At 37.3% G+C, this 24391-nt stretch overlaps 2 protein-coding genes across 4 annotated transcripts in view; one reads left to right on the forward strand and one right to left on the reverse strand.

Moving 5' to 3' along the window:
• On the forward strand, window positions 1-19803 carry LOC123865127 (facilitated trehalose transporter Tret1-like). Its single transcript, XM_045905975.1, has 8 exons — window positions 1-294; window positions 5582-5811; window positions 6421-6591; window positions 12155-12307; window positions 12906-13032; window positions 15210-15445; window positions 15831-16025; window positions 16599-19803. Exons 1-8 carry the CDS (start codon window positions 210-212, stop codon window positions 16863-16865), a joined length of 1464 nt encoding a protein of 487 aa, XP_045761931.1. The 5' UTR covers window positions 1-209; the 3' UTR covers window positions 16866-19803.
• Window positions 17651-24391, reverse strand: part of LOC123865126 (protein CASC3-like) — an 18770-nt gene continuing 12029 nt past the window's right edge. For 2 of the 3 annotated variants that reach the window (XM_045905974.1, XM_045905972.1), the window contains exons 17-18: window positions 23953-24038; window positions 20126-22061 (exon numbers count right to left, since the gene is read on the reverse strand). In XM_045905974.1, coding sequence (XP_045761930.1) covers window positions 21889-22061; window positions 23953-24038 — 259 coding nt within the window. In that variant the 3' untranslated portion in view covers window positions 20126-21888. Of the gene's footprint in view, window positions 17810-20125; window positions 22062-23952; window positions 24039-24391 lie in introns of those variants that run through there. The other variant, XM_045905973.1, reaches the window with a different exon arrangement.

A 24391-nucleotide genomic window follows, 5' to 3' on the forward strand; every position in this document is an offset into this window, starting at 1 on the left:
CCCGTCAGTGCGCGTACGCAACTCCACAACGCTTGGTCCACGCGGGAAACGGGATTCGTACAACCGCGTTCGAAAATTCAAAATTGGAAATATAGTTCGAAAATTGTTATAGTTTTAAAATATTATTTCTATTAAAAAAAAAAACAAATAATAATAATTTGAAAGGCAATTTTGTAGCTTATAGTGAAACTTAATTAGTGATATTAAAAATGGTGAATAAAATGTACAAAGTTACGTCTGAAAAGGCAGAACATCACGGAAGCAAACACAATCAAGTTTTAATGTCAATAGTCAGTAAGTATCTTACTTATCCTGTAACTTCCAAACCAAGAAATTAATGTTTCTTCCAACTGAGAGGTATCTTGTTAAAAAAATACTACCACATGGCACAGTTCTATAGTAATTACATTATTATTTTATTGTAATATTTCAAGCCGTATATCTACATTTAACTTAACCTTTTAGCCGGCTTAAGAGGAGTCTCTCCGTCACTCGCTCCATACAAACGTAGTTCCAATTTCATTTGAATATTAAGCAACCAAAGTCATTAAAATTTAGCAGACATATTCTAGAAACTAATATCTATACCTGTGGTTTTCCTGATTTCTGTTAAAATATTCGGTTTCAAAGTTACGCGGTCTTAAAAATTTACATACAAATCTGTGAGCCCCTGTAATTTTAGCTAATAGATATTAGTTTCTAGAATATGTCTGCTAAATTTCATGGACTTTGGTTGCTTATAATTCCAATGAAATTGGAACTACGATTGTATGGAGTAAGTGACGGAGAGAGCCCTGTTAATAATAATAACCCATTGTTCATTGTAACGACGAATTTCCGTAACGCTAGCCAACCCCTTCTTCATCCTATACCCAACCACCCTTTACCCAACTTAAAATAAAGCCGACCCAAAGCTCACTGTTAGTAAGTTCTTAGGTTCCTAACAGTTGCGTCTACTTTTTATTGTTGACCACCCGTGGCTTCAGTCGGCGAAAATATAAATCCTCTTTATTGCCAACCCGTGGGAATTTTGAAAAATCCGGCCTCGTCTATATTTTAGAGGGAACCCCTGTGCAAAAGTTTAGCTTTCTAAGTCCAATGATTCTTTAAAGGCGGGATGTTGATGAGTGAGTCAGGAGTCAGGGCTTTTCTTTTTTTATTTAAGACATCTACCTAAGAGAATATTGATAATTGAGTACCAGGCCACCTCAGTAGCAGAATTTCTATTATCATAATTTTGTAACAATAAAGTAGTGTGTAGTTCCTTTAATTTTTATATTTGAGGATAGGTATACCTATTTACACAAATCTCTATCAAACTGACTCCCAAAGTTTTTAAACATGCCATTTTGGTTTACTCGAGTAACTCGTTAAATAGGTAATTTAAAACTATTATGAGATTTCTTAGACTTTTTTGGAAAAACTACCGTTTTTGAAATACGGTCAGTATTTCAAAGTTTTTAGCAACTTGGTAAATACGGAACTCTACGGCATATTCTGATTTCTGACCAAATTCTGACACGCATTGGAGTGGTAATAATTTATAACAATACTTATTTCTGGAAAAATTGTGTATAGTTAATTAAATCGAGAAAAGTAGGCACTCTTACAGTACCTATTTACAGTTTTTTAGAATCGTTTTGTTTTTTTCGTGGTTAGGTTTTATATGTTGTAAATAATACATTTAGATATTTTTAAAGATACCATAAGATGATTGTTTGTTCTGTTTGTGCTGATGGCGATTCTGTTTGATAAAATCTATAATGACAATTGTAGAGTTTTCATTTATACTAAGTATACGTCGTGTACGAGTAGGTACATATATCTATAGAGTTGAGTAGTAACTTTGAAGTTAAGTTATAATCTCAAAACCCGAAGCCTCCCTAGCAAAGACATTTAATATTATGATCAGGGTGCGGACTTCTCCCGAAAGGTGTAACTTTGAAACGCGTCAGAAAACAATACGCTCTGTCGTAGGCACCACTCCTAGCACAAGCTCATGCTAAGCCAGGGTGACCGAACTATAAGTATCATAGTTTACATTAAATAGTTCATAATCGTCAACCGATAGATGTCCACTGTTGGACATAGGTCTCGTGCAGGGACTTCCACACGGCACGGTCTTGCGCCGCCTGAATCCAGCGACTCCCTAAGACTGGTATGAATTTTGATGTCCAAATTGTGAAACCTTGACAAGTGTCGAACTACTTTTTAACCCCTGACCCAAAAAGAGGGGTGTTATAAGTTTGACGTGTGTATCTGGGTATCTGTCTGTGGCATCGTAGCTCCTAAACTAACGAACCGATTTCAATTTAGTTTTTTTTTGTTTGACAGGTGGCTTGATCGAGAGTGTTCTTAGCTATAATCCAAGAAAATCGGTTCAGCCGTTTGAAAGTTACTCTTTTCTAGTTACTGTAAACCTTCACTTGTCGGAGGTGTTCTAAATTTTTAATTTACTTGTTTCATACATATTATTTTGATTGGTAGTGAATTTTATTTATTTTTTGGTTAGTGTTCACATCATATAAAAGTACATCATCATCATCATCCACCTTGTAACCCATCGCTGGCTCAATACTGAGGCATGGGTCCTATGCCTCAGTAGTGAGCATGTCATGTGAGCAGTCTTAGAATGACAAGGGTTTGGCCATATTCTACCATCGTTGGCAAGGTGCGGATTGGCAAACTTCACACATCTTTGAGACCATTATGGAGAACTCTCAGGCTTACAGTTTCCTCACGATGTTTTCCTTAACCGTTAAAAAGCAAGTGATCATTTGGTTTACAAACATAACTTCTAAAAGTTACAGGTGCGTGCTCGGGATTGAACTCCGTACGCTCCTAATAGAAGGCCGCTGTCTAACCACAAGACGCCCTTATTAGGGGCAGATAACCAGATAACCTAAACCATTTTCTTTTACATATTCTCACAAGTAAAAGGAAAAATTCAATATGGTCCCTCACCACTTGTGACTATTGATAGTTGACTATTGACTGAGGAAAGTTTTGCTACAGCCTTTCCAAGAAATGGAATAAAATGAGAACATTTCATTTTATGAAATATCCTATTGAATATCTTAGAAATATTTATAGAATAATATGAACCAACGTTACAGCACCCAAGGACCGTATTACAGCGTTCTATCAAAATTTTGCAAATTCCACATTTTGGGATCCAACATTTTTCAATTCCAAAATTCAGTATTGTGCAAATTCAACATTTTAGGACTCAATATTTTGCAAATTCAGCATTTTAGGAATTCAACATTTTTCTGAAGAAAAATTTTGGCTTACCCTAATTCAACAACAATTGAATATCTTCCTGCATTTCCTTCTCTTAAAAATAGATTTGTTCTTAGAAAACCCTAAAATATATCTTTAATTAGACAGCTATTAATAGGAAATAGAGAAGTATATAGAACGGATGCGGTCTTACGAAAACATAGATATTATAACAATACCAAATACCTACGTACCTTCATACCTACGACAGCATCAAGACCTGGAGCCGCAGCAGAAATGGCTGAAAACGGCAAGCGGCGCAAGTGCCTCCCTTATTGAGAGTTACATTTTTCTTCCGTTTGCCTTCCAGGAGACCCTAGGGCCCATCGAGTCTAAATGCTAAAAAAAATACGAGACATTTCACCGCGTTTAATAGCCTCATCGGGTGTTAGAAGGGCTGGCTCATTTTTTGCGCAACGGATCAGCCTGGCTGTCCAGCGTGGAAATGCAGCCAGTATTCTTAGCAACATTCCACGCGGACATGATTTGTATAGGAATTAGATAAGGCTAGCTTTACGTTTTCTTGTAATATTTTCAATAAAAAAAAAGGTAAGTACCTACGATTAATATAATTGAGAACTTAAATTTTCATACTTAAGTACATAATACTACATTTTCCATAATGGCTGAGTAATTATTCCATCAATAATAAACTATAATTTACCTTATCCAAAAACTAAAAGTTAACAAATCGTATCGCGTTTGTTTCCTTCTCACGTGGGTTATAAGAGACTGATGCCAAATAATTCCAATACCTATCTCCACGTGCAAATATAGATTTTTATTATAGGTAGAATAGATGGTTATAATTATATTTGTTTAATTACTATAGTGTACTTATAAGTAGGTATAGACACAGCTCTGTACTGCGATGACTAGCTATACATACCTACCACCTCGCAAGATATTTCCAACTCCTCAATAGCTCAACGGCTATAGAAGCGGACTGAAATCCGAAAGGTTGGCGGTTTAAGTCCCACCCGTTGCACTATTGTCGTACCCACTCCTAGCACAAGCTTAAGGCTTGGAGGAGAAAGGGGAATGTTAGTCATGATTAAAATGACTAATATTCTTTTAAAAAAAAGAAAAAGAAAAAAACATCGATTCCCATCTTAAAAATATAAAAAGTAGGAACTCTGTAATCGTACATTTTTGTTTAATTTTAAAATTATGCTACAATGGTGATGACATTATATTCAAAGAGTATGTAATCACTACGTTATAATTATATTTATGTGAATAAAAATATTGATCACGTGTACGTATTAGGTATTATTTATTTATGTGCAATGAAAAATAGCTGAAAATAATCCTTTGCAAATAAGATGACTATTACAGAAAAGATGATGAAGAAGATGATGATACTTAAAAACTTTTTTTCTTTAAAAAGAATATTAGCCATGCTAATCATGTCTAATACTCCCCCTTCCCCTCCAATTAAGCGTAAAGCTTGTGCCAGGAGTGGGTACGACAATAGTGCAACGGGTGGGGTTTGGACCGCCGACATTTCGGAATTCAGTCCGCTCCTCAACCATTAAGCTATCGAGACTTTATTTTACTATTAAACTTGGATCATTTTCGCGTATAGTTAATTTAGGTAGATACGAAACCAAAACTTAATTAAATAGGGGTTGACTCATTTGATTAATTACCTTCTGTCTCTACATGAGATACGCAGGCGCTCGTGCTCATAGTTATTATAAATTAATTATTATCAGTTCAATTTTACTAATAACTAAGAGGCAATTACTTACCAATTAAATGTGAAACTATCTCATAACGTAATTTCCAGGGAGAAACAGGAGAATATAAAACCTTTTTGGCGTTTGTTTTATACATAATAATATTCTTGTATTAATAAAATTATGGTTCAAAAATTAACTATTTAATAGCTTAGTGCATTTACGAGACATTTCATCGCATTATCCGACCTCATCGGGTGACAGAAGGACTGGTTCATTTTTTGCGCAGCGGACCAGCCTGGCTGTCCAGCGCGGAAATGCAGCGAGTATTCTTGGCACATATATCGAGCTGAACCAATCAAGTCGCAAATTAACACAGAGATAACTTAATTATTGCATGTTACAAGTTTTAAAAAACTAGTAGGTTCCTAGTCGCTCACAAAATCTAGTAAGTAGTTACCTTAAGTAGCTTCTAGATTTTGTGAGCGACTAGGTACCTAAGTCACCGGCAGCGGGTAAGCGCGGGGTCTGTGCGGGTGTGCAGGGCGTCCCCACTCTGGTTGCCATCTCAATCTGTCGCACACTATAGGTACTTACTTAGTTTTTTTTTGTTCCAGTATGCATGCCAATCCTGGCCTACGGCACGGCCATGGGCTGGATATCACCCAACAAAGCCTTGTTAATGGGAGACACCTCGCCTTCTCCTAAGAAACTGTCAGAAGAAGACGTCTCATGGATGGCATCCATCATGTTCATATTTGCACCCATAGCTGTATTCATATATGGAGTTGCAGCTGACAAGTTTGGCAGGAAAAATGCTTTACTATGCGCCACTTTGCCTATATCGGTGAGTACCAGAGATTGACGTCATCGGTACAGCTCGAGTCAGGTGTCAAGTAAAAATAACACTGACCTTGTACCTGCGCAGTGGGTGATTTATCGATATTTTTGATGGTACAAAGCGAGGTGCGACAGCAGGGATATCTGTTCCACCACGCTATTAGTTCATCAGTCAACCTTTCGCTTCCTATGCTGGGTGAAAATACATTACTCTTGCGCAGTCGTATCCCATCCAGTTTCATCCCGCAAAACCTTCAGGAGGCTCATAACTGCCCTTTGTACAGAGTTTAAGTGCTGGCTCGTCTAAGTATCTGCTTTCCAAATTGGTGGTTTCTCCAAACTCCTAAAAGTTTATGGATATCTACTCATGTGGTTGCGTGCCCGAGATCGAAATAAGGCAGACGTCAAAAAATGCCAAACCATTTTTTTACAAATAACAACCTTGCTAAGTAACTTGTCTACAGATCACAGATAGGATTGATTAATAATTTCGACCAATAATCACTAGGCTATCACCGCTTGCCCTGAATGGTTAATTATAATAGATCATACTTAGGAGCAGAGAGTATTTGACCCAGATACTCTGTGGCATCGCTAAAGGCACCCTTTGTTTCAGCTCGGTTGGATAGTCAAGCTTGTTTGCACGCATCCAATAGCACTGATCGCGGCACGTGCTCTCATTGGCTTCGGGTCCGGAGGCGGCTTCGTGGTGTGCCCCCTCTATGTCAAAGAAATCAGCGAAGACAGCATCAGAGGCATGACCGGCACTTTTGTCATATTCTCTCAGGTTAGTTTAAACAATCAAAAGCTTATACGTTATTTCATCATCATTTCAACCTGTAAACGTGCTAGACCTTTCCTTACCACACCCAGTTCTTAGCCATCCGCACTCAAGCTCTTCCCACTGTGATGAACTCTGAAACCGCCCGCCCCCACCAAACCGCAGTATAACTAGGTAGTTAGGTAATAAATTGCAGTTAGGTTGTCGTCTAATAAGTAAAATCCACGTATCCGATATTTTCCTATAACTCCCTTCATAGATAGAATAACGTAAAGTAATAATCTTGAATCCAAGTATCATCCAAGTATATTGTATCATCCAAGGTAATAATATATTAGTGTACCCATACGTACTCATACCATACTCATGTACACTGTATAGGTAGGTACCCTTATTCCATGCTGTATCCCTCTTTTTCCATATTATACTATATATAGCTCGATTACCACTCACTGACTCACTGACTCACTCATTGACATAATTGTTCTCCTAGAAAGAGACGGAAAATGATATAATGATGTGGGGGAGTTGTGTTCGGATTTGGGAACCCTCTGGGGAAAAATTATGACATTTCAGAAAAACAAGATGGCGGCCGAGGTGATTTTTGCAGCTCCGTTGTTTTCCAACCGATTTCGTTGAATTTTGCAATCTTTGAAGAAAGTAGTAAACGGTTAACAGAAAATGGGGAAAAAATTGGAAAAACAAGATGGCGGCCGAGCTGGAGCGTTTTCAAAATTTTCATTTTTCGACCCCGAACCGCGGCGCCACAGATCCGAAACGGGAAATCGATAATAATTATTTTTTTCTTGTTTCGCTCACAATGATCCTGAATTTTGACAAAATGGGAGTAGTTTTAAAAATTCAAGATGGCGGCTGTCATGGCGGCCGTTAAGTTAGACGTACAAAAAATCGCAATTTTAAAATTCAAATGTCTCAAAGTTGGCAACATCGGAGCGATTCGGTTTTTATGAAGCGATTGTACGTATGGACTCGAGGTATAGATCGGTGGGAAAAAATTACCCCATTTTTAGGGAAATTTCAAGATTTTCGGGAAATTGTAAAAAATCGAAATACGCACTTTTAGCAAAATCCGAGTATGAGCGATTACGTGTTTTACTCGTACAAATGACATTTGGGTATTTTCGTCGCCGTCGACTGGCAACACTGGAATTTATCAAAGAAAAAGTGATTTTCGACGTGGTCTTTTTTCAGGGGCGATCGTTTCGCGTGGGTGCGAGCGAGAGGAGAGATTGAAACGTCATCGGGAGCGGTATATCCTTTAGTTATTGGAAAAGTTGTACAACGATGTAATTTATTTCTGCAAAACGAGTTGGCGGCCATTTTGTAATTTTTTGAATTTTTCGAAATTTTGATCACGTTTTTGAGGCAGTTGGCAACATTTTGGAAAGTGAATATGTATGAATCGATTGTGTATCTCGGCTGGCAGTATGGAGATATGCAACCGGTGTTGCCACTTTTGGGGAGATTTTCGAGATTTTCAACTAAGAAACTCCTGTAAAATTTTGTATGAAAAATTTTTTTTTCACTGGTGGTGTCGTATAGAAAACAAAAACTTAGTAAGCCAAAATTATGGAGAGAGCTGATGATTGAGGATATCGGAGACGGGTGAAGGGCCCGCTTAAGGTATTGAAGATAGGTGGGGGGTGCTCGAGCAAATGTCTTTCATGACGTCATCCAATTGCCAAAAAGCTGAAAAAAAATTCAAAATGGCGAAGAAAAGATGGCCGCCATACAAATTTCGCCGGTGTCCAGCTCGGAGGGTATAAAAGATGGAAGTGTGGTTTCTTGGCAAGAGATGATCAGGGTCCGAAGGTCTACTCGATGAATAGAAAAAAAATTCAAAATGGCGGAATTTATTTTCCCATAGAAAATGTATGGCGAATATTGAATGTCTCATTCTCCTAGAAAGAGACGGAAAACGATACGATAATGTAGGGGAGATGTGTTCGGGTGGGGGAGGCGAGTAGGGAAAAATTATGACATTTCAGAAAAACAAGATGGCGACCGACGTGATTTTTGCAACTCTTTTGTTTTCCAACCGATTTCGTTGAAACTCGCAACCTATGAAGAAAGTAGTAAACGATTAATAAAAAAAGTGGAAAATTTTGGATAAACAAGATGGCCGCCACACAAATTTCACCGGCGTCCAGCTCGGAGGGTATAAAAGATGGAAGAGTGGTTTCTTCGCAAAAGATGATTAGGGTCCGGAGGTCTACTCAATATAACAAACTCTGCATGCTCGCGGACCACTTTAGTGGTCCGCGCACCCACGCACCCTACTTTATTAACCTCAACTACCCCATTTTTACAAAAAATGATATGGATGTCGTTTTCAGAGTTTTCCAGCGTGCTGATTTTGATAACGACATTTATTTTGAAATCCAAGATGGCGGACATGCACTTTTTAAGAAAAAAATTGATATGGGTGTCGTTTTGTGGGTTTTTGTGGTGAATTGTGTTTCTTTAATAAATAAATTTGGTTAAATATAATAAAGTTAACATAACCACGTCACGCGAGCTGCTTTAGCAGCTCGCGCACCGAGCAAAACACTAGTTATACTATATATAGCTCGATTACCACTCACTGACTGACTGACTCATTGACATAATTGTTCTCCTAGAAAGAGACGGAAAATGATATAATGATGTAGGGGAATTGTGTTCGGTTTGGGGAACCCTCTGGGGAAAAATTATGACATTTCGGAAAAACAAGATGGCGGCCGAGGTGATTTTTGCAGCTCCGTTGTTTTCCAACCGATTTCGTTGAGTTTTGCAATCTTTAAAGAAAGTAGTAAACGGTTAATAGAAAATGTAGAAAAAATTTGAAAAACAAGATGGCGGCCGAGCCGCAGCGTTTTGAAAATTTTGATTTTTCGACCCCGAACCGCGGCGCCACAGATCCGAGACGGGGTAATCGAGGATAATTATTTTTTCTGGTTTCGCCCACGATTATTCTGTATTTTGACAGAACGGGAGTGGTTTTTAAAAATTCAAGATGGCGGCTGTCATGGCGGCCGTTTTGTTCGAGGTACGAAAAAACGCAATTTTAAAAGTTAAATATCTCAAAGTTGGCAACATCGGAGCGATTCGGCTTCTATGAAGCGGTTGTACGTATAGGCTCGAGGTATAGATCGGTGGGAAAAAATTACCCCATTTTTAGGGAAATTTCAAGATTTTCGGGAAATTGTAAAAAATCGAAATACGCACTTTTAGCAAAATCCGAGTATGAGTGATTACGTGTTTTGCTCGTACAAATGACATTTGGGTATTTTTGTCACCGGAGACTGGCAACACTGGAATTTATCAAAGTAAAAGTGATTTTCGACACGGTCTTTTTCACGGTATCCCCTTTCGCGTGGGTGCGAGCGAGAGGAAAGATTGAAACGTCATCGGGCGCGGTATATCCTGTAGTTAATAGGAAAATTATGAAACCGTGTAAAATCTTTCTGTGAAACGAGTTGGCGGCCATTTTGTATTTTTTTTAATTTTTCGAAATTTTGATCACGTTTTTGAGGCAGTTGGCAACATTTTGGAAAGTCAGTATGTATGAATCGATGGTGTATCTCGGCTGGCAGTATGGAGATATGCAACCGGTGTTGCCAGTTTTGGGGAGATTTTCGAGATTTTCAACTAAGAAACTCCTGTAAAATTTTGTATGAAAAATTTTTTTTTCACTGATGGTGTTATATAGAAAACAAAAACTTAGTAAGCCAAAATTATGGAGAAAGCTGATGATTGAGGATATCGGAGACGGGTGAAGGGTCCGCTTAAGGTATTGAAGATAGGTGGGGGGTGCTCGAGCAAATGTCATTCATGACGTCATCCAATTGCCAAAAAGCTGAAAAAAAATTCAAAATGGCGAAGAAAAGATGGCCGCCATACAAATTTCACCGGTGTCCAGCTCGGAGGGTATAAAAGATGGAAGTGTGGTTTCTTGGCAAAAGAGAATCAAGATCCGAAGGTCTACTCGATGAATAGAAAAAAAATTCAAAATGGCGGAATTTATTTTTCCATACATTTTGTATGGCGATTATGAATGTCTCATTCTCCTAGAAAGAGACGGAAAACGATACATTGATGTTTGGGAGATATGTTCGGATGCGCGATATGAGTAGGGAAAAATTATGACATTTCAGAAAAACAAGATGGCGGCCGACGTGATTTTTGCAACTCTTTTGTTTTCCAACCGATTTCGTTGAAACTCGCAATCTTTGAAGAATGTAGTAAGCGATTAATAGGAAAAGTGGAAAATTTTGGAAAAACAAGATGGCCGCCGTACAAATTTCGTCGGTGTCTATCTCGGAGGCTATAAAAGATGGAAGAGTGGTTTCTTGGCAAAAGATGATCAGGGTCCGAAGGTCTACTCGTTGGAACAAACTCTGCATGCTCGCGGACCACTTTAGTGGTCCGCGCACCCACGCACCCTACTTAATTAACCTCAACTACCCCGTTTTTACAAAAATTGATATGGATGTCGTTTTCAGAGTTTTCCAGGGTGCTGATTTTGATAACGACATTTATTTTGAATTCCAAAATGGCGGGCGTGCACTTTTTAAGAAAAAAATTGATATAGGTGTCTTTTATGGGGTTTTCGGGGTAATTTGTGTATCGTATATAAAAAAAATCGGTTTAATACAACTCATAAACCTAACCACGTCACGCGAGCTGCTTTAGCAGCTCGCGCACCGAGCAAAACACTAGTTGTACTTATATTTTTAATATCCTGAATAAATATAACTTTCCACGAGTATCTTTTGTTGGATATATAGGTACATTTTCTTTCCTCAGTCAATAGGTAGAATTACGTGCTTTGATTATACTCGTACATACCTATAACTGTACTGTATCTAGGTTCAACTTTTAAGGCGTCGCGGTACCGATCACAGTGTAACACGAAATAATGACAATTAATCTAGGTACATTATGATTTATTATTATGAGTAAGTATGAAATATCAATAAGCGTGAGAACAGTAGGTAGGTAGGTACCTACGCATTTTTGTACTTTAACTCCATAGCAATTTAGCTCTAAAAGCAATAGTATCTCGTCACGTCTATGTAAATCAATTTGTAGATAATCTCAGTTTCGCAGAATGAAAGTTAAGGAAAATGATATTAGATATATCTACTTACAAGGTAAATTTGATTTCTAAGGATCCTCAGTCGTTTATTTCTCAAATATCCAACATTTCAATTCAATAATGGTATTGAAACTATGTCACCAAGCCATATGAATAAAAAAATACGTGAAGACCTTTGAATACAAGTGTAAATTAAAAATTTAGGTATAACACCCCCGACAAGTAAAGGTTACAGTAACTAGAAAAGCGCTGATAAGTTTCAAACGGCTGAACCGATTTTCTTGGATTATAGCTCAGAACACTCTCGTTCAAGCCACCTTTCAAACAAAAAAAACTCAATTAAAATCGGTTCATTACTTTAGGAGCTACGATGCCACAGACAGATACACAGATACACACGTTAAACTTATAACACCCCTCTCTTTGGGTTGGGGGTTGAAAATGATTGACTTCAAAAAATTTTTACAGACCGCTGGTAATCTAGTGGTGTTCATATTGGGAGATCTGCTGCCTTTCCAAACTGTACTATGGATCCTGCTTGCGATCCCGCTGGTACACTTCTGCATACTACTGAGACTGCCCGAGACGCCCTCCTATCTCATCAAGTGTGGAAAAAATGAGGTGAGAAAAATAATGTTTGCTGACGTTACTGATTGAAACGAAGTCCAACGTTGCAAGTCTATGCCCTCAATCCCATAGTTCACTTGAACTGGTGCCGGGACTACAGTCGGCACTGTTGACATAGACTTTGAAATGCAACCACTGGGTGAGCAGCTGAGCACTCTTCATTTTACCATCATCATGCTCAACCCATCGCCGGCTCACTACAGAGTACGGGTCTCCTCTCAGAGTGAGGAGTTTTGGCCGTAGTCTACCACGATGGCCAGAGTGACAGACTTTAACACGTTTAAGACCATTATGGAGAACTCTCAGCATGCAAGTATCCTCACGACATTTTCCTTCACTGTTAAAGCAAGTGATATTTAATTAATTAAAACGCACATAACTGCGAAAAGTTAGAGGTGCGTGCCCGAGACCGCACCTCCGACCTCCGATTAGGAGGCGAACGTCCTAACCGTCCCTCTAACTTTGCTGATTAGAGAACTCTCAGGTATGCAGGTTTTCTCACGACGTTAAACTCCATGACCGATTACCTACAATTCGTTTCTAGGAAAATCTACCTACCTTCAGATTTTCAAGTTCTAAAATTAAATTACAGGAAACAGCCAAAGTGCTGGGCTGGTTGCGGTCGTTGCCTCACACGGATAAGGCTATCAGTGAAGAGGTGGACCGGCTGATCATCGAACAGACCACCTGCGAGCCAAAGTTCTCACCTAGGTTGCTTTGTAAGTACCTACCTAGATAGCTAACAATTTGTCTAGTTTGTTTTAGGTCATGAAAATGTTATTTAGGAGTTTTTGTGCGCTGTGGTTTTAAAAGAAGGAGGTCCCGGATACGATTCCCAACTGGGTCAATTTTGAAATTTATAATTTACCAATGGCTCAGGTCTAGTCTAAGCTTTAGTTGAGGCAAGTTACGTCAAGTATCTCAATAAGTTAGGATTTAATTTTGAAGTAAGCATAGTTACATACCTACCTACCTATCTAGAAATTTCCTCATTCCTGTTTACGCTGTACCTTTCCCTTCAATATTATCCTTATTAGGTAACTTAATTACCTAGATTGTTATGTATGTTATTGCGCTAAGGTAGAAGGTTAATTCACTTCGAAATTGATAGGAAGGCGTGAGAACCGGTGAAAGATTTGCGGAATCTATTCAAAATCAGTTTAGATGTCTTGTTCTGCGTTCTTTTTAATAATAACATGGCAGGGAATTTTTTGGGATAAAAATCCATATTAAGCGTCGTCGTATGCCGAAGGATCCATTTTATTATTATTTTGACCCTTGCTAAGCGCCGATGTCCCTACTCGTAGCAACATCGTAGAGCAGGCACTCAACGATTTTCAACGGAGTGGCGGCGGCGGCGCTTCGAACTATGAGTATACGCAAACCTACTTTAGTTACCTACCAACACAAGTTAAAATGATAATAATTGATACTATAGTGAATCTAGTAGATTATAATCACCACCTCTTAGACTATAATATATCTTACGTAATATCTAAGTATATAATTAAGGTACTGTCTCCTATTCATTCAGAGATAGATAAACCACACTTTCAAGCTTACAAAATTATTGTAAAATGAAACGTGTCACAACTCACATCCTACCTAACATTTACGGATTGAATTATTTTGTGGTGTCCTACTTTTGATAACGAGAAAATCTTAAAGATTTTTTAAATTAAAAAAAAAAAGATAAAATGCGACCCAGTCTTTGAAAGTTAAACCGTAAAGTCAAAGTGGAAACCGTATGAAAATCCGTACAGTAGTTTTTGAGATTAACCCGATTAGCCGCCGAGAGGAACGGGGAAGACGTTTCTCCCAAAAATATTTGCAAAGAACAGACAATCAGGGAAGATAGCGCAAGCAGTTGCTTCGTTAGGTATTGCTGCAACTGTCGAAAAACTGCTCATTCGTCTGTCTCTATCCGTATCTCTAGAGACTAGAGTCTAGACCAACGATCCACATGTTCTACCTGCATAAATAGGCCTCTTGGCAAATTATTAAGTAGGTACAAGGCGCCTCATTTATTATATGGGATGAATGCACCATGAGTCATAGAGCACATGTAGAGGCTATGAACAGAACTTTAGAATCTCAGAAACTCCGCTGCTGTCATGGTACTGCAATTAGGTATTTTTTTATTTGCTGGAGATTTCTGACAGACACGTGTGTAGACATTATCATTTCACGATAAATAAAACTCTAAATTGCACCCGTGCGAAGTCGGGGTGGGTGGCTAGTACGGTATAAGTAGATAGTCAAATGAATTTACCTGCCTTCGGACATCATAATAGAAAAGCCATTTTATCAAATTCTTTATGAATCTGCTTACCTAAAAATGATAGTATTGGTACCTACGTTCTTTGTTAAGCGTTTCTACAAAACCCATAAGACCGTATCTTTTACGCTTGGGTAGAAGACGTCCTACTTTCCACCTCAAATAATATTAACATCCAGTAAGCCGTCTGTCCCCATTTTTCAGCAGTCGAAAAACGCGGATGCAAACAAAAAATTGTTTTCAAAACACATTTTATTGTTTCAATTGGCGCGGTGACCTCTCGTCCTGTCCTTGATATCTGAGCCCGGCCATCATTTTCAATTCACCACTTAATTGGGTTGCTTCTATTTATTTGGTGTCAAATGCCGTTCTTAGGGTCAATTGGTAGCATGCGTCAGTGCCGAAGAAACAAAGTGATTTATATAAGTAAAATAGAACACAATGTAGATAAGTGACCGATCTACTTAACTTGTAGAAGACAAATAAAATACGTTTATTATTTACGCTTTTTTACGCACGTGTACGCACATCTACATGGTGTGGCATGTCGTTGAATACACGCCAAGGTCTTTCAAATAGTCGACAAAAAATGCTAATTCTAATTTCTTTTATTTTCAGTTGGAGACAAAACTGCACTCAAAGCCTTCTGGGTGGCTCTAATAGTGAATTTAACGCGCGAGTTCTGCGGATGTATTGCAGTTCTCGTCTACGCCAGCCACATCTTTGCGGAAGCTGGAAAGGATCCACACACCAGCATCGCACTTACGCCAAACAAACAGTCGATTTTACTCGCTGCTGTTCAGATATTTGGGTCGTTTTTAGCATGTCAACTTGTAGATCGGACGGGAAGAAAGGTGAGTAGTAATGTGGTAGCACCACAAAATACTTTATTATTTATGCCTTTGGGTACTTATCTGGCCTGGTGGGAGGCTTCGGCCGTGCTTAGTTACCACCCTACCGGCAAAGCCGTGCCGTCAAGCGATTTAGCTCTCCGTGTAGAAACCAAAGGAGTAGGTAGTAAGAGTAGGGTTTAATGAAAACTGACATAGTTACCCCTTCCAGATTAGCCCGCTTCCATCTTAGACTACATCATCATCAGTCATCACTTACCACCAGGTGAGATTGCAGTCAAGGGCTAACTTGTACCTATCTGAATAAAAAAATCTGTGATAGAAAGAAATCACGACCCTCAGAAATGAGGAAATGGCCGCAGAGACTTATGAATTTTCTTTTCCGCAGCCTCTTCTAGCCGTGACGAGTGTGGTGGCCGGCTTCAGCATGTGCCTTCTAGGAGTATGGTTCTACCTGCAGAGCATCGGCGTGTTCATGCCAGGCTGGGTGCCCATTATGGCACTTTGTGTTTGCATCTTCGCTGATGCGTCGGGATTGCAGCCGCTGCCTTTCGTTATCATGACAGAAATGTTTAGCTTCCAGGTAGGTCAGATTGTCTTCTATCAACTTTTCTGACTAAAACGCCGACAAATTCTATGGCGCAGTGTTGGTCGCGCCATAGAATTTGCCATTTGCAGTGGCGAATTCAATTGCATTTGCAATTGAATTCACCACTGTGCGTCGAGGCTGGGTTGTAACTTGTAACATTATTTCATAATTACCCTTCCCATTCATACATTGCCCTACGACCTACAATTATCTTTCAGTGTTAGATACTAATTCCGTTGAGGGCTGGTACACAATCCGTGAGATTACTAATTAATACATTTAGTAATCTCACAGATATGTAGACTAAATACGTGAGTATAGCCATAACAATCTATACTTATAATGAAAACCACTCACGATACTTAAAACGTGAAAAAAGTAACCCTTTCATAATAATCCCTGCCGAAAAGGATAGCACTAGATTTAGACCTGCCAATTTATTTTAGTTAAGAAATTATATACAACGGAATTGTCCACAATAACTATTGCACCTGTAATCTTTCAATTAGCTGCTCCATTGATTATGCCAAAGGTAGGTTAATCTACACAAGATTTCTTTGTTAACAGCTACGAGGTACAGTGGCGACACTCATCATGGCCATTTCTCTCGGAACCGACTTCGCACTCCTGAAACTCTTCGCTCCACTGAACACCTGGATCGGTTACTATTCCACGTTCTGGATATTCAGCTTTATATGCTTAGCCAATGTCTTCTACCTCATCTTCTGCGTCCCTGAGACGAAAATGCGGAATCTAGAAGACATCTATGCCGATTTGGAAGGAAAGAAACGGCGGAAAAAAGAGGAATCGATTGTTGAAACTCATCATGTGTAAAGTTCCTATGATTTTAGTTAGTAATTAAGATATTTTTGTTTCAATATGGAAGATTTTTTTGAGAATGACTAAGTAGCTACGTACGTACGTAGGTACGTATATCTGCTATGTTAGTTTTGATGAAAAGATAAAAATTTGCCGATCTAGCACAAAAGTTTTAAAGCTACACAATTTATGTGCTAACCCCCCAGGTCAAGTGACAACATTGGATTATTTTATATCAATACGCATCAAGTTCGTTAATGAGAAGATATCATTCGCTAATCGCTACGTACCCATCTAAACATAGAATCTCTGTTAACTTATAAATAGTAAATTATTGTATTAAAGCGCTAAGTATCTACTACTACTTTCCCCAAAAAGCCCAAAATAAATACCTGCATAATCCACAAATTGATTGTTTTAAGTAATGTAAAAAGTACCATAGTTAGATTTTACATGTAAATAGTAATTTTAGGACTGTAACATATTTTACAATGTGATATTTGTGATAAATTAATAATAAATTAAGTTACTTCAATAAAAAAAATTACTTTCATTGCTACCAAGCGTGTTGAAAAATAGGAAGTTACTAAGGGTAAATAGGCACCTAGTTAGGCAAAGAAACTTCAACTTTAGAAGGTTTTACTTATTTTAATAAATAACCAATTTTGTTTACAAAAGCATTTTTTTCCATTTTCAAACTTTATTTTTTTTAAATATCTTTAAAAACTAAATCATTGATAACATCATTAACAGTTCTGAAGACAGTGAATTTCCCTTTCAATCACAAAAGCTGTCATGGTTCTTAAATAAGGACTAGTCAAAACAACATTTGATACATCTTTATTGTTATACAAATATCATTATTCATTCTAGTAATATGTATCTTCATATAAATATTTTGGAAGTTTTAAAATAGTTACCTCAATTAATAGCCGTAGTAGAATTTGAGATATTAAAATCTGTAACAAGACAGTGCTGCATTAATTTGATAGACCTAAGCCGCGGACTCAAGTAAGTTACTAATGTAAGCACTCTTATAACTATAAGTATAGTTCGCGACAGGTCGACATGGCAATAAATATATTAACGACTGAATACTCAAACGTCTTTACAGTGCAACAAGGATCTTTTGGTGCGTGGCCAAAATCGCCGCCATCTTGTGAAGTGTCACGCTGTCCGCTTTGCTTGTGGTGTTGCTAAGTAAAAATCTGAATTTCATTGTTCTGCATCTTATAGCTATATTTAGCACTAGGTAAGTGCTAGGTAGTAGGTTTTTGAGTAGGTAAACATTATAGATTGCAAGTCCATGATTGTTATTATTTGTTCCTACGTACGTTCCAACAGGGGCGGCTTTTCCAATTTCTTATACAGTTAAAATAAGATTAAACTTCTCGATTTTCAACATTGACATTTTAAACATATTCCCCAAAATTGATGAGATTTCCGGCAGCCTTTGTTCTACAACTACACCCCTTTGTCAATGTCATTCAAATGCCAAAAGATCCTTGTCGCACTGAATGTTATGGCATTTTATTCATACAACAAAATATTAAAAAGCATTCAGTTTTGATCGCTCTTAAGTATTAAGATACTTTTAGGTATTCAGCTGTAAGAGATTATCTAAAATTGAGTCGCGCCTTCGATTAATCAACCAAATACCATAGGTATTATATTTTATAATCTTAACCTTTACCACATGACAACGTGTACGTATATTTCATAATGTGATATTTTGTTAAAATATTGATAAATAATTCTAAAGCTAGATAGACTAAGGACCACTCTTGCGCTTTTTGTTTTCGATTTTTATTTGTATTTAAAGACCCCTGGCGAGTTCTTAGTCACGAAAACAGGAAATTAACAGTACAAGCGCAAAATTAATCCCAACATCTAAATTGACATTGCGAAAACTCTATTAGCGTGAATACAATTTAATTTTTCCATCTGAAATACTACAAATGGCTTATTTTTATTATTAAATACACGTGGATTGAGCAAAAATATTACTAGTATAGTCAATAATAATATTTATCTCTTTTTATTACACTGAAAACGGAAAAGACGGAGATAGAGTATTTTATACGCATTTCATTGAATAAAAAAATATAATGGCGTGGTCCAAGATTTTCCTTATGGTATGACTTAGTGCTTAATTTTTTTTAAATATATACATTTTATACAAATAAAACATTTTCAAACTTTATCTCAAATCTTATTAATTTTAAACTCAAGTTTATGATAATTATCTGTAAGTATAATATGTATATATGTTTGTGAAATCATATTAAATGACGACACGTACCCATGCTATTTTGATCTGATAAACACATTGGTGAAGTACCATAACGAATGAAACAATTTAAATTTCCATTCAAAAGTTTATATTCATTTTTATTATCAAAGCTTACATGACCCTTTAACGCCCACTCTAGGCTGGCGCGGCGCGCGATGCGATAAAATATTGAAGTGACAACAGAACAGCGCAAAAAATCAATATTTAACTAATCCAAATTTTGATTATCTCATTAGATTCATTCTTTAAAATGTCTATGGTCTATTTGATAAAAATATTTCCAATAACAATTTAAACAAACATCAATATAATATCATCGCTTTGTAGTCATTGGACTCTAATCAATGATTTGCAAACTGTGATTATTAAATCATATAAGTAATTAATTGGTTTTTATAACATATTGTTATATTATTTTTCAATGAATATAATAAAAGTTATAACAATGAAAAATTAAAATGATTAAATTATAAAATTAACTATTTATTAATTACTACATGTACACCGAGTTCCACGTTTTTTATAATTCTAGATCTGGGTGATTTAAGTTATTTACGTTTTTCTAGAATATAAGTTCTATCTATGGATCTCAAATACAAACTGGATTCACAATCACAAACAAAACAGTCATAAAGGTATCCATTCAATAAATTGCTGCAATTGGACACGCTATGTTTTTTTACTTAAAGAAAATGTAGGCATTAATATTCATGTTTGCTTCAAATTTTTATTACCCATATACTTAACTTTAGCCTTTATAAACTGAGTTAATTGCATAAAAACTAGTTTCTAGTCTGCATTATTTTTATTTGCTTCTAATAAACAGATTCAAAAATTTTCATTGATACTGATTCTGAGCGAAACTAAAATTTAGAGTATTCGCGTCTGATTAGTAACAATGTAACAAGAAAGGGAGAGACAAGCCTCGTGACTTTAGCTGCCAGCCGCAATCAACAGCTTAGTCTTTGAATTTAAAATTCATGTTCCATTCTTTTTTAGCAATATTAAAAAGTAAAAGATGCAGACACCCCAATTTAGTTGTAGTTAACAGAAAAACATGAGAATCGACGACAATGCCTACATTTGAATAAATTAAAAATAATCTCATATTAATTTGACCACACAATCTTTTGAAGACAATCAGATCTCACATGAAATTGAGACTTCGACTTGTGGTTTGTGAATCTAGTTTTGTATTGTGAAATGCCTATTTTAGTACTAAATGTTAAAGGTTTACATTCCAACCCCGAAAAGAGCTGAACACAGCCATAGAATAGTTATTAGAAAATTCCATACTTGTCAAATTAAAAAGATGGTCACATTAAATATTATATGCTTATCCCTTTCCTAAATCTACGTCGTGTTTTTATAATTCCTGTCGAAAAGATTTAGTTTTAGGAGTATATTTCTCAGATTTATATAATTCTTAAGTAATATTTTATTGCCTTCTGTACATAAAAGAAACAAAAGTAGTTTTTGAAAGACCATCTTTTAGAGCCGTGCGAGCTTGTTCAGGCAATTTTGACATAACTTTGATCGTGGCAGCGAAAGCGACTGACCAAATATTATGGAATCAACCAGGTAGCTTTGACAATGGGCGGGAAATGGTGGAGCGGAACGGAGCCAAATAGGTCTTCCACTAAGAAATAGTTTCACAGAAAACTGATGTCTACCATTCTCACCGGGTTTAGCGGCGTGAGCTCGACGTAACATGAGATGGGATGCTTCCATTGGCAGCGCGCATTCCGGGGTGGGCCAGTACCAAAGGGCCCGTGTCGACTCCAAAATGTGTTTGTGGTATTCTTTAAAAGACGACACTAGTTAAGATAACGGTTCTAGTGACGAGACTACCGACGGAATGACGATACATGAGGAGAAACGGTTGGGAGGTGCGAGGGTACGAGTCCGTTTAAAACTAGTTTTTTACCACTTTTGTAACTCTTTTACTCCGCTCCGCTCACTCTTTTGCAGTGAAAGCACTTCTAATTTACCAAAACGAGCTAAAAGAATTCCGTACAGAGCCCGCTCCGTTCGCAATGGAAGGCGGGCAATAGGAGCAATGAACTTATGTTAAAAGGTCAAGGGGAAAGAATGTATCAAAATCACTTTGAAAATTTTGTTGTTTTATTTAAAGATAGATTAAAAAAGACACGTGCCAAACATCTTGTTATAAATAGAATTATTGCCTTTCGGTAAAGTTTGCAAACATTATTAGGTAACATTGGAACATTTAAGGAAAGATATGCCTCTCACCGCCAGTATGCCTTTAGCCTAAGTTTGCGTGCTTCACAGAAAATTACGTAAAAACTATAAAATTTTAAAGATAAAACTTAATCAGTCACTGCCGCTTAAGTTTTCCTGAATCCTGAAACCACTCACTCAAAGGAATGTTCAAGATTTACCTGCTAATACTACGCGTAAATCCACGTTGGACCAACGCGTTCCACGAGTGCCGACCAACATATGAACGCTGTTTGCGAATTTCGCCAAGATACTTTGTTATGTGCACCTAAGCTGTCTCCATTCGACAAGCCGGCCAACGCTGGCTGCAAATATACGCCGAGGTGCATTCGCTGAGTACGTTGGGCCAACGTATACATAAGACTTACACTTTTGTTTAGACTAACTTTGACAATTCAGCTTAAGGCTCAAAGATCATTATCAAAGTTGGTAATCACAAAGTTTTCGAGCACTCGCACGGCGTACAAGAAATTATCTCCTGTTATAATACTCATACATTACCCGTCAGGCTTCTGCACTATCGGGGTTCTCACTCTCTGTTTTCTCCGTTTTTTCTGTCCTCTCCGGCTTTGAGTCGGTTGATATTGAGCTTGAGGATAGGCTGTTGGGTTGAGAAGTCTCTTTGCTTTGTGGTTCCTGGGAATTTCTGCTGTCTTGCGCCTTATCTTTTGGCACGTCTGAAACACAACACAGGATCTGTCAGCGAATCCATACTTAATATTATAAATACGAAAGTATCTCTATCTCTATCTATCTTTCTTCTAGCTTTTCACGGCCCATTCGTTTAACCGATTTTGACATACAGAGATAGCTCGGATCCTAGGGAACGACATAGGCTACTTTTTATCCCTGAAAATCAAAGAGTTCCTACGGAATTTTTAAAAACTGATACCACGCGGACGAAATCGGAGGCATGATCTAGTAAAAAATAAATATTTTATTTAAGCTCATCGCACACTGTCACAAGAGCGAAAAGATGTGCTAGAGACGCTACAGTTGCTACAGGCGTAAATGGACACACACAATGCATTTTCTCATCAGTCTGTCTGCTAGCTTTCCATGGTTCATCTTTTTAACCGGTTTTGACGAAATTTGGTACAGAGCTAAAATCCTGGAGACAGACATAATTTTTAGGTTTCATACCTGAAAAAAACATATTTCCACACGAAAATGGAAAATCTATGAAGTATAAGTAACGCATTACTCAACATTATACTAATATTATAATAATTCATAGTAATACTATCAGCATCCTTATCCATGTTAGTCAAATCTTTTGTTTACAAATCAAAGCTAAAACGCCAGAGGACGCCCACGGAGCCGTGGGTTAAAGCTTAGTTACTATAAAATCTAGTTATTACAATAATTTTACATTGCATGCACTACAGTACAACTATATATCTCATAATAACGAATTATTTAACTATGTATAAACTATATAATTTCTAATCAATGAATAATTGAATATATTATTAAAGATAAATAATAATGTTCAAAACAATACCAACATTAAAATAAAATTCAACTTAAAATGCAACTTCTCTGTGGCTTCTTGTAAACTTTTCTTCAATTAAAGTTCTTCAAACGCGAATTAAGCAATGCTTGCAAATACATTTTCGTCCAACGGCTGAACTCTTTATTAAATTGAAAATAATAATTTATATTTTTAATTAACAAGAATATTAAAATAATAATTAACGAAAAACTAATGAACTCAATGTCTCAATTCCAAAAAGTAACAAATATCTGAAATTCAGTGATTTTTAGATAAGTATTAGAAATGGTTCTATTCTGTCAGTTACTACAAAGAATAGATGTTTCTGAGTTGATGAACAAAATGAGTTCAAAGTCAGAGTCAGACTATGGAAATAACGAGTTGGTTTACCTCATTTACAGTTTGTAATTTTTTGGCAATTCTCACCCATAATAATTAATTTAGTCTTTTTAGGGTTCTGTGCCTCAAAAGGAAAATCGGAACTCTTATAGGATCACCTTGGTGTGTCTATCTGTCTGTCTGTTTGTCCGTCTGACCGTCAATACAACGCGATGCAGAGCAGCACAGACACATGTTTGCGTCGCACGTTCCTGCGCCGCAACGTACTTTTACAATCCTAGCCTAGGCCACTTATTGCTGAATTGCTATTTCCTAATTGACATCAATAATAATAATAAATTGTCGATCTCAGTATGGGGCCTATAAAAATGCTACATATCGACCAAATCAGTCAGTTCTAAATTCTTTAGTCTCATTTGCTCCCACTTCGGACCTGGTTATTGCTTGCTGATTGGACCTCAGAAAAGGACTGAAGGAGGGAGACTCCGGGCCGAAAAAACCCTTCACTAGGGTTCCCCAAGTAACCCAAGAACTCAGTGACTCACGTGTGGACAGTAAACTAAATAAACAGGGTGTCTATCAAACTTAGTTTTTGTTTAGAGCACCAGACACCTCTCCACCTAACAGTATGCAGCTGTCAGTATGTTCATGCATTAAAAAATCTGCTCAAAAAAGCTACGTAGCTTGCGCCTCAGCATAAGCTTAACATGAAAAGCGTTAAGAATGATACTCACCGGCACCATGCGCGGGCCAGGGCTTTCGTACGAACATGTTTTCGACAATTCTGTCTATGTTGTCCTTTTCAGACGAATTCGCTGGCCTGTAATTGATAATACAATTTCAGTTTACATAATGGTATCCCTTTATTCACTAGGTGCAAACACACAATCTATTATTACTTATCTTAACATATAAAAAGACGTCCTGACTAACTGGCTGACCTATCAATGCATAGCATATCGCTGGGGTTTAGAAACTTGAAATATTAACAGCACTCACTAAAACAGGTTTTTTGGAAATTCTATTCCTAGGGGGTTTTCAGGATTTTTAGAAACTCTGTAGTTTGTTAATGGAAGCAGGCCACGAGAGTGGACTTGAAATTATATCGACATACATACTTTGTCATATTGTTGAAATTGGTATATTGAAAACAAAACTTGAGGAACAATCTGC

The sequence above is a fragment of the Maniola jurtina genome, chromosome 5, assembly GCF_905333055.1.
Source record: "Maniola jurtina chromosome 5, ilManJurt1.1, whole genome shotgun sequence".
Taxonomy (NCBI): Eukaryota; Metazoa; Arthropoda; class Insecta; order Lepidoptera; family Nymphalidae; genus Maniola; species Maniola jurtina.

Excerpts from the sequence above, each read along its gene's own strand:
- LOC123865127 (XM_045905975.1), top strand. The coding sequence starts at position 210 with ATGGTGAATAAAATGTACAAAGTTACGTCTGAAAAGGCAGAACATCAC. Across the intron at positions 6,592-12,154 it reads CTTTTGTCATATTCTCTCAG|ACCGCTGGTAATCTAGTGGT; the intron begins GTTAGTTTAAAC and ends AAATTTTTACAG. Across the intron at positions 12,308-12,905 it reads TCAAGTGTGGAAAAAATGAG|GAAACAGCCAAAGTGCTGGG; the intron begins GTGAGAAAAATA and ends ATTAAATTACAG.